Genomic DNA, 17500 nt, shown 5'->3' on the forward strand with positions numbered 1-17500 from the left:
GGCTGCCTTCTCGTGTTTTTTTCTTCTTATTTTTCTTCTTTTCCTTTGTGTGTTCTTGTTTCCCTCTTTTTTTCGACTTTATGTTTTCTTTCTGTTTCGTCTTCTCTTTGTTGTTCTTCTTTTATCTTATTTTAGTTTCTTCTACTTCATCTTCCTATTCTTCTTTCTTTCTTTCTTTCGTTTTAGTATCTTCGTCTTTTCTCTCTCTTCTTTATCTTTTTCCTCCTTCTTTGAAGGGGAAATACTAGCTTTAGTTTCATACATTATTCTCTTATTTTTATTTTTTCTTTGGACTATATAATACATTTCAATGTCCTTTTGGCCTGCCTTCCGCCTCTGGACATCTTGAGGAGCGTTCAACTGGTCTTGTGTGCGCGCAGGTCTGGCCGGAAGCGCGGCAATCGGAGCCGAATCGGTCGCTTCGGTGCGGAATCCGGGGCCGAGGGGAGCCAGCGGTAACACGACTCAAGGCGTTCTTTTTCCTCGGGAATCTGCGGTCTTTCCAGGGTGCAATTAAAGATTATTGTCTGTAATTCGCTTAAAGAATGTATCAATATAAAGTCAACAAAAGTTATATTAGTGAATAAAATAATAAGTTAATAATCACAAAATGCGATTTTCATTACCAAATGGCTAATTTCAAGCAGGATCTGCACTCGCGTCGACGGCCCGTCCGATTAGCGTTAATATTTTTGAATCTGATATTTCGGTTTCCGTGCTTCTTTCTTCAAAAAAATATACGCCATGAAACATGAAACTATAGTGAAACGGGGAACAAGTCACTGTTGCGAGAAGTACTATGCGCAGTTATTCAAGCGAGAGGCAATGTGAAGTTCAGTAAGACTGCTTTTCGCTGTTGAAACACACGTCTGGGTGGCCACTCGGACACAAGGCAGGTCCTAGACGTACACAAGACCAGTTGAACCGCGCCTTTATCTTCCATTCTCTTCTTTATCACTATCATCATCATCCCTCTTATCCCCTTTCTCTCCTCGCTCTTCCCCCCTCTCCCTTCTCCACACATCAGTCTTCTCACGGATTTAAAACCCAATCATCCTACAACGTATCCTTCGCTTCCTTCAGAGGAGAACGTGACGCTGGCGGGTCCTTCGTGCCGCCAGTCCTCCTACGGCTGCTGTCCTGACGGGAAGTCCGCCGCCCTGGGACCCAACTACGGCGGCTGTCCCTCCATCTGCCAGTGCCACAAGGTCAGTCGCGGTGCCAAGGGAGGTAGGGATGGGGTAGGGCGAAGGGTAGGGGGTTGGGGGTAGAGGGATGGGGTAGTGGGGAAGGGGAAGGGAGTAGAGGGTTGGGGGGAGGGGGAGGGGTAGTGGGATAGGGAGAAAGGTAGGGCGTACAGGGTTGGGGAGGGGAAGGGGGTAGGGCGAAGGGTATAGAGTTAGGGGGAGGGGAAGGGGTAGGAAATAGAGGGTTGAGGAGGAGGGGAAGGGTAGGGGGTAGGGGGGAAGGGGTAGGAGTAGAGGAAGTAAAGGTGGAAGGGGAAGTAGCAAGGGGGAAGGAAGGAGAAAGAAGAATGGTGAGATACGAGAGGGATTTGTTGGAAATTGAATATATGTGCTGTAAATATATATTGGATTTGATTATTTGGCAGTATCAGTTTTCTCTATTTTTCTTCTTTTTTGTTAATGTGACATCGCTAGCTATATTGCTTTCCTTCCCGGTTGAAGCCACACAACCCATTAACCTCTCATGACCCCTGACCTCCCTCCAAACAGCTGGGTGCCTACGACGAGGTGTGTGACCCCGTGACCAACCAGTGCCGCTGCAAGCCAGGCGTCGGGGGCACCAAGTGTGACCGCTGCGAGCCCGGCTTCTGGGGGCTGCCCAGGATCCAGCGCGGGAGCAAAGGATGCCTGCGTGAGTGCTTGCTTGGCTTTGGGCGGCTCGCTTCAGTGGGAGTGGGCTGGGGTCTGGCTTTTTGTCTTACTGTTTCCTGTGTTTTGGCTTTTTGTATCATTTTTCTGGTTTTCTTGTTTATTGTTATTTTTGTTTGTTTGTTTGTTTGTTTGTTTTAACTTTTTGTTTCTTATTTTGTTTTTTTGTTTTCTTGAAAAACGAACATATATACATTTAGATACTACTCAAAGGACAGAGATAGTAATCTTAAGCAGATAATGATGCTGATAATGATACTTGACTCTGTGTCGCAGCCTGCGGGTGTTCGCTGTTCGGGTCGGTGCGCGACGACTGCGAGCAGATGACGGGGCAGTGCGTGTGCAAGCCGGGCATTCGGGGCAAGAAGTGCAACGAGTGCCCCGAGGGCCTGGTGCTGGGCCCCAAGGGCTGCAGAACCAGCGGCGTCACCACGCCCCCGCCCCGGTCCTGCGCTGAGCTCGAGTGCTACTTCGGCGCCAGGTGCCAGGAACACGAGGGCCACGCGGAGTGCAAGGTGGGCGGCGTTCTCTCTCTCTCTCTCTCTCTCTCTCTCTCTCTCTCTCTCTCTCTCTCTCTATATATATATATATATATATATATATATATATATATATATATATATATATATATATATATATCTCTGTTTGTCTGTCTCTCTCTCTCTCGCTCTCTCTCGCTCTCTCTCTCTCTCTCTCTCTCTCTCTCTCTCTCTCTCTCTCTCTCTCTCTCTGTATATATATATATATATATATATATATATATATATATATATATATATATATATATATATATATATATATATATTTCTTTATATAGATAGGTACATTAATGACTTCATAAAGATGATGCATACATTAATTTATTCATTGATTGATTAATGAATTAGAGTGAAGAATCCCCCGTAACGCTTTGATGATAACATCGCCATCGCCACCTCACGTGGCAACCTCACTATTGATAACCTTATAACCGTGTGATAACCCCCCTTTGCCCCCCCAGTGCGACGCCCAGTGCCCCGAAGACACGCCCTCGTCCCCGCGGCCCGTGTGCGGCTCTGACATGGAGACGTATGCCAGCGAGTGCCACCTGCGCCTCTTCGCGTGCCACTACCAGAAGGACGTGGTGGTCGACGCCCTCGGCTCGTGCCCTCCTCCAGGTGAGTGGGCGGGGCTAGGGGAGGAATTGCGTCATCGCATAGCACGTCACAGTCTCGGGTTAGGAGGAGGGGCGGTCAGGGAAGGGGGTGGGGGGAGTGGGTAGGGGTTGGCTGTGTGGATGTGGTTTGTGTTTATGCTTTGTTTACTTGGTATAGATGATTGTTTATAGACAAACGCACAGACACTTGCGTACACACACGTGTGTGTGTGTTTGTTTGTGTTTGTGTGTGTGTTTTGTTTGTGTGTGTGTTTGTGTGAGTGCGCGCGCGTGTGTGTGTATGTGTGCGCGCGTGTGTGTGTGTGTGTGTGTGTGTGTGTGTGTGTGTGTGTGTGTGTGTGTGTGTGTGTGTGTGTGTGTGTGTGTGTGTGTGTGTGTGTGTGTGTGTGTGTGTGTGTGTGTTTGTGTATGTATGGGTATATACTGTGAGTACTGTGTAAGGTATACAGATATACTTTACATCTAGATCCACGCCAATGCAGAGCATCTGCAGACGTCCTTTGTGTCCGTGTCCGTGGGCCCGAGAGTGTGACGTGCGCCCGAGGGAGGTCCGGGGAGGGAAGCACGCCTGTGTCTGTGTCTGTGCCTTGAGCACCTGCACTGCGCCCTCGTCGCCTCGCTCTCTACCATTCACCGCACCTTAAATATAAACAAAGAGAAAGACTAAGAAGGAGGCGTCGCTCACAAGTCTCTGGCCTTCCCGAGGGCGACGGAGACTTGTGGGCGGCGCCGGTGTTGTTTAACGGACGACCAAGGAAAGCCAAGATGTTTCTTTAGCTCAAGATTCCCTTCTGTCACGTTCAGTCTGAGACCCAAGTTGATTTGAGAATTCCTTTGGCCTCGTGTTGAGATGCACACGAGCCGCTCCCCCAGGGCCATGAACTGACTGGCGTTCCTTTTAAACTGAATGACATGAACACACTGTATACTTTCACTAAATCTGAACTTTTTTTTCTTTCGCACGCAAGATCTTTAGTATATTTTTCTTTTAAAAAATAAGAAGAAAGAAGAGAGAGAGTCAGAATTCTCGAGTTTCCTTTCCCTTTTAAAGTCACAGCCTAACGTAACTCTGATCTGAAAGTTGACTTAAACATCACAAATAAACTCCCGTTGTGTCCCAACCCTCGTGAGCGTAATACTGTCAATGTCTGGAAGCGTGTAGTTGTGTTGCACCAACGACCTCTTGTGTTAGACTCTCACTAGACTTTGCCGTAGTGTTAGTTCCTCTGACGGCGCTCCGAGGCGAGCCCGAGAGTTTCTGGATATGGCAGTAGGACGCACATTTGTTACACGTGTTGTCACCCACCTGTGTTGCACTCCGTTTGGCTAATGTTGCTATGGATTCTATTATGTGACGACCTCCTTCCCGCCGACGCTCGAACGCTGCCTCTGCGGCTCTCGAGCTGCGGCTCTATTCGAGCGGCGCCACACACCCGCGGGGCGCCATCCACTCGGCGCCGCGCGGATGTGTGGCGCCACTCGGGGACCTGCAGCACCGCTCTCCTTTGCGCGGTGCTGCATGTATGTGTGGCACTGCTCGTATGTGTGGCACCACACCGATGTCTGTGGCACCGCTCCTATGTGTGTGGCACTGCTATTACGTGTGGCGCCGCCCCTACGGCACCGCACCTATCTGTGGTGCCGCCCCCGAGTGCGAGCGCCGCTCTCATTGCACCATGAACGTAGGCAACCAGTCCGACGGCGTGACGGAGTCGCCGCTGCGCCGGTCCACCGCGCCGCTGTCGACGGAGCCGCACCGCGAGGAGGCGGCGAAGGCCACGCGCCACCTGCTGCTGCCCGAGTACGTGATCGGAGGCGCCCCCGGCTCCAGCACGCACAGCCTCTCCAACAGCATCTTCAGCGTGCCGCCCACGCCCGTCACCATCGCCGCCTTCGGCCTGCTGGGCTCGATCTGTTACCGCGACAAGGACTGCTCGGTGCCCTACTCGCGCTGCAAGACGTCCATTTGCACGTGCCGCAGCGGGTACACGCAGAGCGCCGACCGTCAGACGTGCGTGGGTAAGTCTCCCGACAGGTAAGGTGCTGCATTGCATGGCTCGCTTGCACCTGCACTGTGTACGTTAATGGTCCGTTTATATCTTTAGGTGTCTCATGCATAATGACTTTTCCGTACCATCGTTCTCTAATCATGTCGGCCTTTGCTCACTGGAATTATGAATTTTGAAATGACGATGACGCGAGGCTCGAAGGGATGACCTCACACGCCCTGTTTGGCTCTCCTCGCGGCAGTGACGACCCCGGGGCGAGAGGAGGTCGTCGGGGCGTGCGTCCGACGACCCTGCCAGAGGGGAGGCACCTGCCGGGAGCTCACCAACGGGGGGTACAGCTGCCAGTGCCCCCCCAGGACCACGGGCCTCCAGTGCGAGAAGGAGTTGCCGCCGCCCTACGAGACGCCCTCCTTCAGCGGCTCGTCCTACCTGGAGGTCAAGAAGATCAAGGCCTACAACAAAGTGCAGGTGAGATCCTGCAGTTCGAGTATTTCAGAAAAGTTAATGGACTCGAGACGCAAGAACGTTTGTCGGTGCATAGTGCGCGTATCGATGTCTACTTGTTCATTGTACCTTTGCTGTGTATGTTCTTAGATTTAAATCCCAGCTCTGAATTTGAATGAAAGAGTAACCATGACTCATCGAGAAATACTATTTTAGAAAGGTCTAACAATATAACTGCAAACACACAAGAACAGCCCTATCAATACCTATACTCTTGCAAAACACCCCGAGTTGTAATACTTTTGATCTATTAATACATTCAAAACTCACTGATTCCGGATCCTCTTCCCACCCGCAAAACAGCTGGAGCTCGAATTCCGCACCTTCACGGACAGCGGCATCCTCCTGTACAGCCAGCAGCAGCCTGACGGGTCGGGCGACTTCATCTCCCTGGCGCTGGTCGACGGATACGTGGAGTTCCGCTACAACCTGGGCTCGGGGCCGGCGGTCATCAGGAGTCATCACAGGGTGCAGATGAAGCGCTTCCACAGGGTAGGTTGGAGGTTCGAGGTTGGGTGGCGGTGGGGGGAGGGTGGGGGGGTGTTTGGGGTGGAGGGGGAGCAGGTTGGTTTGTGTAGGAGGAAGGGAGGATTTGTGTGTGTGTGTGTAGGAGGGAGGGAGAGAGACAGACAGACAGACAGAGACAGAAGGAGGGAGGGAGGGAGAGAGACCTGGGAAGGGAATAAAACATTAAAACACGAGAAATCCCAAGCATACCTCACTGTCTCTTCATCCATGCCCGTCTTTGAATTTAAACAAGAGCGCCAAAGTTCACCAAGGACTCCACAGTTTTCCTCACGCAGCCTTCCTGGTTCCCCCTGCAGGTGGTGGCCAAGAGGTACCAGCGCGACGGCATCCTGCAGCTGGACGACGCCGAGGACGCCATCGGAAAGGCCCCGGGGACACTCAAGAGCCTGGACCTGCGAGGCTCCACGTACGTCGGATACGTCCCCACCAACGAAAGGAGGTGCGTGTGAGACCCTTCGGATGCGTAGGGCATCGGGGAAACCCACTTCATGCAAAAAAAAAAAAAAGTTACGAGGAGATTGAGTCAACAGTATCGAAATATTTTCTATATAGGATTCTTACACTTTTTCCATATTTTCTAGTGCTTATTTTATGCATTCCGCATTGTTGAATTTGTTTACTTGGGGTGTTGTGTCATTTACGTCGCTATAATTTAGATGTTTTCTTAAAAATTTAATCAATTTTTTATTCATTACTATAAAAAATATATATATATTTCCTTCCTGAAAGTGATTTACCTAAGGTGTGACTCCCCATACTCACTCCCCATGCCCCCCCCCCTTGCAGAGTATGGGAAAACGTGGGCACCTCCGAGGGCCTGGTCGGTTGCCTGCGCTCAGTCCGGATAAACGGGCGTCCCCTCGACCTGGTGTGGCCCGGATCCCCCCACGTGATCCGCGCCGAACACGTGGGCGAGTGCTCCGCGTCGCCGTGCGCCAACCTGCCCTGCCTCAACCACGGCTCGTGTAGGCCTACCGACGACGGCCATTTCAAGTGCCTCTGCGTCCAAGGGTTCATCGGTGAGTGCGTGGGGGAGTGGGGGGTGGGGGGTGGGGGTGGGGATGGTGATGGTGTTGGTGATAGTGATGATGGCGATGGTGATTACTTGGTTTGTGGTAATGGTTGGTAATAATTGTGTTGCTAGCTGAAAGGGCCAAGCAGGTTGGCGAATGGCTTTTATGGTGTGCAAATGAATTAAATGTAATTTTAAATACTTTGTTTTTTGTAGTTTTCACTGAACAAAATAAAACAAATAGAGATCATTTCTATTTGTACTGTCATCTTACGCAACATGTTTTGTTGTCGGTTGAACCGTTTATCTCACTGAAATAAAAACAAAGTACGCGTAAAATATAGCATCATGCATATACCGCGATAGTATATTCCTATTGTAAAATCCAATGGTAGACATACGGCATAACCAAAAGAATAATGAATCACGTATCAAAGTAACCCTTTTTCCCGCCGTCGCAGGGGAGCGGTGCGAGGTCAAGCTGGACCCGTGCGAGAGCCAGCCGTGCCAAGCCGGGGCAACCTGTGTCACGCTCCCGACCAAGGATTTCCTGTGCAAGTGCCCCCCAGGCAGAAGAGGAACGCTGTGTGACCAGAGTGAGTTTTTTTTTTATTGGTATTGTTTTGATGCGCATTTTTGTGAAATGCGTAAGGCTTGTATGCCGTTTTCGTCACGGAGGTTCACGTATTTGTATCGTATTAGGGGCTTATGTGAGGAAGTTCGTGTGAGGCCACTTTGATATCAGGTCGTCATATATTCTTCCATGAGACTCTAGACACAGAGATAACAAAATAACGAAATGAAGTCAACTAAAAGGAGCGATTTCCCCAGTGGACCGCACCCTCCGCGAGATGGTGATCCCCGACTTCGACGGCGACGCGTACCTGGAGCTGCCGACCCTGGACAACGTGGGCATGTCCTTCGCCCTCGAGATCTGGTTCCTGACGCGCTCTCCCGACGGCGTGCTGCTGTACAACGGGCAGATGGGCGGCGGCGGAGACTTCATCGCCCTCAACCTCCGCAATGGACACCTCGAGTTCTCCTACAACCTCGGCTCGGGACTCGCCACGCTAGTGTGAGTTGACGGGAACTTGTGTTTAGTTATGGTTTTCTTCGTTTCCCTTCTTCTTTGTTTCCTCTTTCGTCTTCTCGAATCTCCCCCACCCCCTCCTCTCCGCCTTCCGTCTCCTGCCTTCCCTTCCCTTCCCCCTTTACATCAGTGGATAGTCTGCATTGGGTATTTTGAGATGCAATGTTCCTTTATTTAATCAGTTGCATTATAGATTGGTATTTATTTATTTGTTTTTCATCATCATTATTCTCTAGACCGTTACCATAAATTTATCAAAGTTTGTTAGGGCATGCGAATGGGAACATGCTGGTGCTAACACAGCCAAGCTCTTTGCGACTAAGTGGACAAATTCACACCCTTAAAAGAGCAAAAGACCGTCACCTTTTTAAGGAGTGTCTGGCGCTTAACACTGTCATGTTCCGTTTTGTTTGTGAAAATGTGTCACAATAGAACCAGCAGCTTTACCCACACCGAATCACCAACTGTAATATATTGTTTCAGATTCAGGCTGAAGTAAGTAGTGGGCCACTGATGTAGGTGGTAAACAAACTTCAGGTCAGAGTGAGCAACACGAACAAGCACATTTGTTCTTGAACTTACTCTGGCACAAGTAATGTTTATGTTTATCTTTGTCCTTGCGGTCTCTCAGTCACCCTTGAGTATTTCACTCATATTGTAGACCTCGCTGTCCTACGACCTCTCTCGGCTGGACGCGGGTCAAGTCGGGTCAATACAAGTGATTCTTCTTCTGCCAGAGTTGCAGGCTTGTCATGCGTTGCATAAAAAGTGTTCTTGCACCATCTGCAATATGAGTTTCTCACACGCCTCCCCGACGAGCGAGTGTTCGAATCAAATGAAAGCTTATGAAAAAGAATATTTTATTCCCACTCTCGCCAAAGGTTCATTTGATTCGAACAAGTGCATCGGGGGTTTCTTGTCTCAAAGGCTAATTGCAACGATTGATTTTCCTGTAACAACACATATAGTTTGCAAGATTTTCGTATCACTCACGTTCGTTTGTTTACACAGATGATTATGCTCGATTTTATTGTTTTTTAATTACTTTTGTATGTTTTATTCGCCTCTTTCCGGCAAGTAGAATCTCTATATTTTCCCCTGGCGGAAAAAAGTGTTCGATTCACACGTTATGTTTTGTTTCATGAGCTTTTCTCTGTTCCTTTTTTTTCCTTTCTATTTTTCTTTCTTTGATGGTGCTTCACTCTCCCAAAAAATAAAAGCTTTGTATTTGCGTGTTGTGTCGTCCAATATTTTTTTCTGAACGAATGCAAGATGAAACATGGCACTCCTCAACACATTGTCCTTTTCCAGTCAATATGAACCCTTATCCCTTGTCTCTTGTTACCTCATGTTGCTGTCAGATCAGTCGATGTCAGTTTGTCCATGTAATGCGGTTCCTCTAATTGCCAAATGCCGCTACTGATGATTATTCTTAACCGATTTCATATTCCTTCGCAATTTAAAAGTAACGATTTTCACTTTTTAAAAAATACATGACATCCCTGATCTTGTATTAGTGGATATGCGAGCAGTGGAAGCATCCTGTCCCAGGGAAATACTTATATCAAACAAGTATGTATGAAAGAGAGAGAAAGAGAGAAACGAGAGTCCGACACACCAGACAAGAGCTGGTCCATAACCGTAAATAATTATCATCCTTTTCTCTCTCTCCCTCCACCGCTGTAGGAGCCCCGAGCGCGTCGCCCTGAACACGTGGCACATGGTACGCGTGCGCAGGAAGAAGAGGAGAGGCATCCTGCAGCTCAACCGGGGCAAGAAAGTGCGGGGCAAGAGCGGGCCCAGACTCACGGAACTCAACCTCAACCAGCCGCTCTTCCTCGGAGGCCTAGAGTAAGTGGGACTCGTGCTTTCGTTGGTTATTTATTCGTTTTCTTCGTTTTTTTCTTTTTTCTGTCGTCTTTTTTGTGTCGTGTTTATTTTCTTTTTCTCGTCTGTCATGTTTTTCTTTCTTTCTTTCTTTTCTTGTCGTATTTTTGTACTTTGTTTTATTTGCATTCCGGTATCTTTTGTAAGAGAAACGTCTTTCTTTTTTTTAGTTATTTCCATTTACACCATCATTAACGCTTTGAATATCCACTTTTAAGTATGCTGATGAGCCGAGATCTGTGTACCAGAGATTGCATTACGTTAAAAAGCGACGTTTTACGAAAGGTTAGGAACATACATTACGGTAAACACCGAGCAGAACAATAAGCAACCGGAACTAAACTTATATTTGCTTTTCCGTTTATTAGCTTTTATTTGTTTCATCATATATTTGTTTTATTAGTTTCATTGCTCATTAGCTTTTATTAGTTTCAGGATTTACTCGCTTTTGTTAGTTTCATCATATGCTAGATTTTATTATTGATTCACCATTCGCTGTCTCTTCTTAGTTTCACCATTTTCTTTTTTTTCCTCTTAGTTTACCCACTTATTAGTTTTTATTAGTCTCCCCATTAATTCAGGGTATGCCTCCGCCTTCATTTCCCCAAGCACCGACTTCCAATATTAGTTTCATCTCTCATTAGCTTTTATTAGCTTCATGGTTAACTCGTTTTTCTTAGTTTCATCATTTACTAGATTTTAGTATTAGTTTCACCATTCACTATCTCTTCTTAGGTTCAAATTTTCTCACTTTTTCTTCTTAGTTTTACCCCTTTATCAGCTTTTATTAGTCCCCCCATTTATTCAGATCGCGCCCCGCCTTCATTTCCCCGAGCACCCACTAAGACCCCCTCCCTCCCGCAGGAACTTCACCCTGGCCCACCCGGACTCTGGCGTGACCATGGGCCTCAACGGGGCCATCCAGAGACTGCTGGTCAACTCGGAAGTGCTGGACAACCTGGACGAGAGGGCGAGGGGAGGGCGCGGCGTCAGGAGGTAAGGGGAGGAGGAGGGGTCAGCGAGGGGTCGTCGGGGGGGTCAGCGAGGGGTCGTCGGGGGGTCAGAGAGGTGTCTTAGGGATCGTTGTATTATATATATGAGATAGATGATGGTCATGTTGTTATGATGATCTGTTATTATGCTATGATAATTGTTAGTTATGATGCTATACGGTTATGAGAAGATCGGGATATTGTTCTTTAGTGTGCTAAAGCATTATTGTAAATATACTTGTAATATCCGGCCATTATCTTAATAGAAATACAACATTCCTGATATAGCAAGTCTCATTTCTAGTCTCATTTGAGTACTTACATTTTAGCATTACAAAGCCACTCGCTTTAGAATTCCCATTAGTGGTTCAATCCTGCCGCAAGGTTGCTGACATCACCTTCCTTTCCCCTGCTTCAGGTACCGCGGACCCCCCTGCCTGCACAACCCCTGCCAGAACGGCGGTGTGTGCCAGCCGTTCCTCAGCCGGTTCCTGTGCAAGTGTCCAGCCTCGTTCACCGGGAAGTTCTGCGAGAAGCGTACGTTCTTTGGAGTTCTGTGTTTGTGTCTTTTTCCAGCGGCATATTACATTATGTAATCGAAAAGAGAGAGATCCATGTTGTGAATTATTGTATTCTTTTCTCTTACCTTCTCTCTTTTTTAAGGTTTGTTCACTATAAAAAAAAGTTGGAGTGTAGCCTTTTCCTCATTTTGCGAGCCAGTGAAATCAGCTAATTGCCGACTGTTCATTCTCTTCCAGGTTCAGACGAAGACCAGATGATGAAACCGGTCAAGTTTGACGGCAAAACATTCCTCAAGTTCCCCAACATGGTTTACAGAGTGTAAGTGTCAATTCCAGTTCGTCAAGATGACAGCCACATCCATTGGTTACTGTATTGAATACTAACATATATTTTAGAGATACTAACTTGAGTCTTGAAATGCAATATTAACAATATTATGCGCTGTTGGTAAATGCATGCAGAAACTGGCTAATATAACACCACTAATAGTAGGTTGTAGATATTGGCCGTACCGTCTCATTGTCCTCCATATTTGCTTCCGTTCTTTCGCCTCATTAGCTCTCACAGATTCACAAATCCATTACTGATACTTTCCACGTGCCATATTCACTTTCCTCCTCCTCTTCCGTCTTCCGTTTTTTCTTCTTTCTCTTTTCCCCCTATCGCCTCTCTTCTTCCCTCTCTTCCTCCCTTCTCTCCACTCACTCCTGTTTCTCATCCTCGCTTGCTTCATTATCATTTTTATCACCATTCTGCTTTGCCGCTCTTCGGTCCAATCGCTTCTTTCTCTCTTCCTATTATATTCTCGACTGCATTTGCTGCTCTTCTCGCCTTCGTCCCTGAGATCTCGTTTACATATTAATTATTTTTTAGAGTTATTGTTATCGGCTTTCGAGATATCGGCTCTCTCGCTGGTACTATTACTCGTTTTCTTATTATTACTTATCGTTACGGTTTCTCGTTATTTAGCATTCACTGGTATTTCTTTATTTACGTTTTTATAATACGTTTTCTGCTTTATTTCGTGGTATCGGCTTCCACTCTGTCGGTCTTTTTTCTCTTTGTTCGTTGTTGTCTCTATTCATTATCGTCATATCGCCTCGTCTTATTTTTCCTTCTCACTTCATTTTTATATATTTCTTCTCTCCTATTTCTCCTTATCATCTTCGACCATCACTCATATTCACGATCTCGGACCATATCCTCACCTCGCTATCCCTTTATCGTTCTCTCATCATTCCTTCTTATCGCCATTTCTTGTTTCTTATCACTACTTTCTCCTCTTTGGACTCGTTCCCTCGCACTTTCCTCCTTATCACAACGTCTCGTTTCTCGTCACTCCCTTCCCATCTCGCGTTCTCGCCCTCCCCTTGTTACCTCGGTCTCTTATCGCCTTATCGCCTGCTCTTCCGCTCCGCCAACCGCCGCCTCTTCTGCGCCTGCGTCGGAACAGCAACCTCACGCGCTACAACCTCTCGGCGGACGACTACGGCGACTACGACTTCCCGGAGCCCTGGACGGACCTCGACCTCAGCTACCCCACCGAGGACGACCTTGATGATGACATAGCCTTCCTCGAGGAAGAGGACTACGAAGATGGGGAAGAGGGAGGGGGAGGGGGAGGGGGAGGAGGAGGAGGAGGAGGAGGAGGAGGAGGAGGCGGAGGTGGATCGGAAGACGAGAAGGAGGGCAATGCCTTGAGGAAGGGAGAAGGAGGAGGAGGAATAGGAGGAGGGGATAAAGGAGAAGAGGAGGGCGAAGATTACGAGGCGGGGTCGGGGTTCCTGTCGCTCTTCGGGGACGACGAGCTCCTGTCGGCGCTGGAGGAGCAAGAGTACTACCGCTTCGAGGACATCGAGGATCCTGCCGAAGGAGGGAGCCCGATGGGCGGCGCCGTCGAGGAGAACATGATCCAGGACGCGGTGTACGCGGAGACTGTGCCCGAGGACAACAACGCGATCCTGCAGGAGTTAGAGTATGACGATCTCGTGGGGTGAGCCTTGCACTAACACGCATGATTGGCACGGGCTCAAGGGGGCAATTTTGCTTGGCTTTTATTCTCGTGTACATATATATATATATATATATATATATATATATATATATATATATATATATATATATATATATATATATATATATATGTATATGTATATATATATATATATATATTTATATTTATACCCACACACACGCACACACACACACACACACACACACACACACACACACACACACACACACACACACACACACACACACATATATATATATATATATATATATATATATATATAATATGTATATATGTGTATATATATATATATATATATATATATATATATATATATATATATGTGTGTGTGTGTGTGTGTGTGTGTGTGTGTGTGTTTACATACATATAAATGTGTATATGCATATATATATATATATATATATATATATATATATATATATATATATATATGCATATATATATATGCATATATATATATATATATATATATATATATATATGATATATATATACATATATATATATATATATATATATATATATATATATATATATATATATATATATGTACACTGTATGTTGCTGCATGTTCTTACTGTATTGATATTTCGTTTCATAGCAGGTTTCCCTTTGTTCTTTTTATTTTACTTTGTTTCTTGTATTTTATGTTTGCAGATTATCGAATTTCTGAAAGGTTTGTGTTTTGTATTTTTCATTTTGGATGTTTTTAGTACATATTTATATATGTTTACAATGCACTAGTTTTATTTTAAATCAAGATTTTCATGTTTTTTTATCTGCCTTATGTTAACAGAACATTTTATTATATAATATTCTGAGATTATTATATTTTATAGATAAATATGTGTGCGTGCGCCATATTGGAAAACACGTAAATTACATGAAGAACTTTAGCGTGAAAGATTTTTTTTTTTTTTTGGGGGGGGGGGTCTGTTATGTATTAAGCTTAGAAATAATAGAATAATTTTAAGAAGCCTCACTTCTGTGTATAAATATATTTTATTTGTCACTAGTAAAACCTCTCCTCCACAAAAAGGATAAATATATAAATAGATAAAAAAAACTGTGCAACCCAATCAAGAATTATGAACCGTCAGAATAATGATCTCCCAACCTCGTTTCTCTCTCCAGCAAAAGAGGACAAACGACCAACCAGTTTGAGATTCGTTTCCGCGCGACCAGTGGCGATGGTTTGCTCGTTTGGCTCAACAAGGGAACGACCCTCACGGGAGACTACCTGGCCATCGCAATCAACGGCGGCTTCATCGAACTTTCGTACAACCTCGGCAAGCAACAGACGCTCCACATCGTTAGATCTAAGGTGAGAATACTTTTGGCTGTTGTTTATCTGTGTGTATGCGTATGTAGGTACGCGCGCACACAGACACACACACACACACACACACACACACACACACACACACACACACACACACACACACACACACACACACACACACACACACACACACACACACGATTTATTATATATACTTTTTCGATAAAATTTCCGTTTTTTTCTCTGAAGTAGGTGTTTATTTCATGATTAAAAGATGTAGGACTTTGTCGGATGTGTCCTGGGCAACTCGCATCCACACTTCGTAAGTCACAGACGTTTTTTTCTGTTAGAAACGCTCTCCGTGCTCCGAAACGTAATTCCCATCCAACATTTAATTTGATGTGCTAGCAATGGTAACAGTCCTGACCCGATGTCCCTTGCAGGTGCGCGTGGACGACGGCCAGTGGCACACCCTGGTGGCGCACAGGAGGAAGCGGCTGGGCGTCCTCAGGGTGGACAACGAGCGACCCGTCAAGGGCGTCTCGGAGAAGGGCGCCACGACACTCAACACCAACGGCAAACTGTGGATCGGTAAGTTTGGGTTTCGGGCTCGGGAAACAAGGAGACTGGCGTGAAAGAGGACTATCGCTGTGCTAATGGGATAGTTATTTCTTGTTTGTGTTAGTCGATATGATTGCGTGTGAGCATTCGTGCGCGGGAGTCTTATCCAAACGCAGTCTATAAGTTGAAACCAACACTGTAAAAGAAGCAATCCATACCCTACCCATATCAGAAAAAAAACAGAAACAGAACGGCCTCCCTCCCTCCCCCGTCTCACCCCTACCTCCCCATCTCCACAGGTGGCTCACCCAGAATCCCGGACGGGCTGCCGCGGGCATACTACCAGGGCTTCCGCGGGTGCATCGACGCCGTGCAGGTGGAGAACCGCGACCTGAACCTGGTGACCCACGGCGACGCGCAGCTGGTCCGGTTCTGCGACGAGATGCGGTGAGGTTCGACGCCCGGCCTCCCCCCCTCCCTCTCTGCGGCGGACTCCTGGTGCTCTCCACGCGACTCCCAACAGCTGTGCATCTCTCCTGTGTTGGATAATGTGCTTGAGGAAAGAAAATGAGTGAATAAGTAGGGAGGAGAAAAGAAAACACGACTGGGTGCAGCGGCTTTGTCGAGTTGCGATGCTAAAAAAAAATAAAACAAAACATTAAAAAAAACACATATTTAAGAGAAAGAAGAAAGTCTATTTTGTATATGGGGAAAACGTTATTCTGTTGTTCGAGGAATGGTAGTGATGATAACAATCATTACGACAGCGGAAAAAACTATATGGTGGCGATTTTAAGCTGTAAGTGATGGTGAAAGGTGCGTGCCGATTTCATGTACATTTCAGTGCTTTCTAGTGACTCCTTACTCTGCCTACAGGACGCGAGGTTCTGAAACACTTTGTAGGTTGTGCTTGGTGAAGGAAAATTTATCATCACCGTTCTTTTCAAGGAAGTTTTAAAAGAACGAGACTTAATGTCGACCAACCATTAGACAAATTAAACTAGGAAAATACTCATTCGTAATCACTTTTTTTTTAATCGAAAGAGAAATGTGATTCATATACTTATGAATAATCAGCTAAATATTAAAGATCTGTCTGTGTTCTTTACTCCGTGTTCCAAAACGTGATGGTAAATTACAAGGAAGATCTGGACTTCTCTCTCGCTACACAAACGGGGAACAAAATGAACGACACAAGTGAAGTAACTTGTGTTTTTGCTGTAAATATGATATTTGTTGGAAATAGTCATAACAAGTGAGTGAATGGAAGAGTGTGTAAGTAGACTTTTTTTCTGATGCTGCCTAAAAAAAAAAGAAAAAAATACATGGATAAAAGTTATATGAAATGAAATCCTGGGACCTGGTAAAATGACGACTGGAAGTTAAACAAGTTGTTAGGAGTTCTTATGACGTGTTTTCATTGATGTTGACAACTCGTACCTCAGCAGTATTTAAGCAAGATATTGAGAGAACGAAAAAAACAGTGAAAAAATATAGTAATAAAAAAATAACATCCAATGTTACATTTCAGAACTTTATTTGTATTCGAATTTTTACTGTTTTTGAGCACAGTAACCCTGTATTCCTAAAGTCGTTTTTTACATTAAATGGTTCCAATTTTGCAACTTTTAATTGTATCACCAATTGCTGTTAATCTTGCATTAAAATACATTAAAATAATACATTTCAGGTCTACCAATGCACTTGTATATTTTCTCAGTATCATAGTTGTAAATTTCTAATCCAACAGTCTATGTGAAACCCTGAGATGTACAGTAGTCACAAATAGTAAAAATAAATAAGTAAATAATTTATAGGCAGAGGAACAGCGACAGCGATGATATTTGAGAGAATCCATCCATATTTCTTGTTCAAGTTAGCTGACTAAAAGAAATAATTGTACAGCAGATACATTCGTGGATATTGTGGGCGTTTTATCGTTTTCTTAACCCTCCTGCCCCTCTTCTCTGCTTTTCAAAAGTATTCTTCGTTCTTGGTTTTTATTATCTACTTCCCTCTTCGCAATA

General features: G+C 45.6%; 1 protein-coding gene across 5 annotated transcripts in view; it reads left to right on the forward strand.

Moving 5' to 3' along the window:
• LOC113807270 (agrin) overlaps window positions 1–17500 on the forward strand; it is a 419514-nt gene that overhangs the window by 401042 nt on the left and 972 nt on the right. For 2 of the 5 annotated variants that reach the window (XM_070143152.1, XM_070143153.1), the window contains 19 exons: window positions 1084–1208; window positions 1737–1878; window positions 2172–2410; window positions 2896–3052; window positions 4738–5070; window positions 5302–5528; window positions 5868–6056; window positions 6389–6531; window positions 6879–7111; window positions 7566–7700; window positions 7936–8179; window positions 9881–10045; window positions 10946–11077; window positions 11492–11610; window positions 11832–11913; window positions 13049–13588; window positions 14765–14954; window positions 15356–15503; window positions 15773–17500. The exon at window positions 15773–17500 is cut by the window's right edge and continues 972 nt beyond it. In XM_070143152.1, the coding sequence (XP_069999253.1) occupies window positions 1084–1208; window positions 1737–1878; window positions 2172–2410; window positions 2896–3052; window positions 4738–5070; window positions 5302–5528; window positions 5868–6056; window positions 6389–6531; window positions 6879–7111; window positions 7566–7700; window positions 7936–8179; window positions 9881–10045; window positions 10946–11077; window positions 11492–11610; window positions 11832–11913; window positions 13049–13588; window positions 14765–14954; window positions 15356–15503; window positions 15773–15924 (3695 nt within the window). In that variant the 3' untranslated portion in view covers window positions 15925–17500. The remainder of the gene's footprint in view (window positions 1–1083; window positions 1209–1736; window positions 1879–2171; window positions 2411–2895; window positions 3053–4737; window positions 5071–5301; window positions 5529–5867; window positions 6057–6388; window positions 6532–6878; window positions 7112–7565; window positions 7701–7935; window positions 8180–9880; window positions 10046–10945; window positions 11078–11491; window positions 11611–11831; window positions 11914–13048; window positions 13589–14764; window positions 14955–15355; window positions 15504–15772) is intronic. The other 3 variants (XM_070143155.1, XM_070143156.1, XM_070143154.1) reach the window with 2 other exon arrangements.

This window comes from Penaeus vannamei, chromosome 30 (assembly GCF_042767895.1).
Source record: "Penaeus vannamei isolate JL-2024 chromosome 30, ASM4276789v1, whole genome shotgun sequence".
Classification (NCBI taxonomy): Eukaryota; Metazoa; Arthropoda; class Malacostraca; order Decapoda; family Penaeidae; genus Penaeus; species Penaeus vannamei.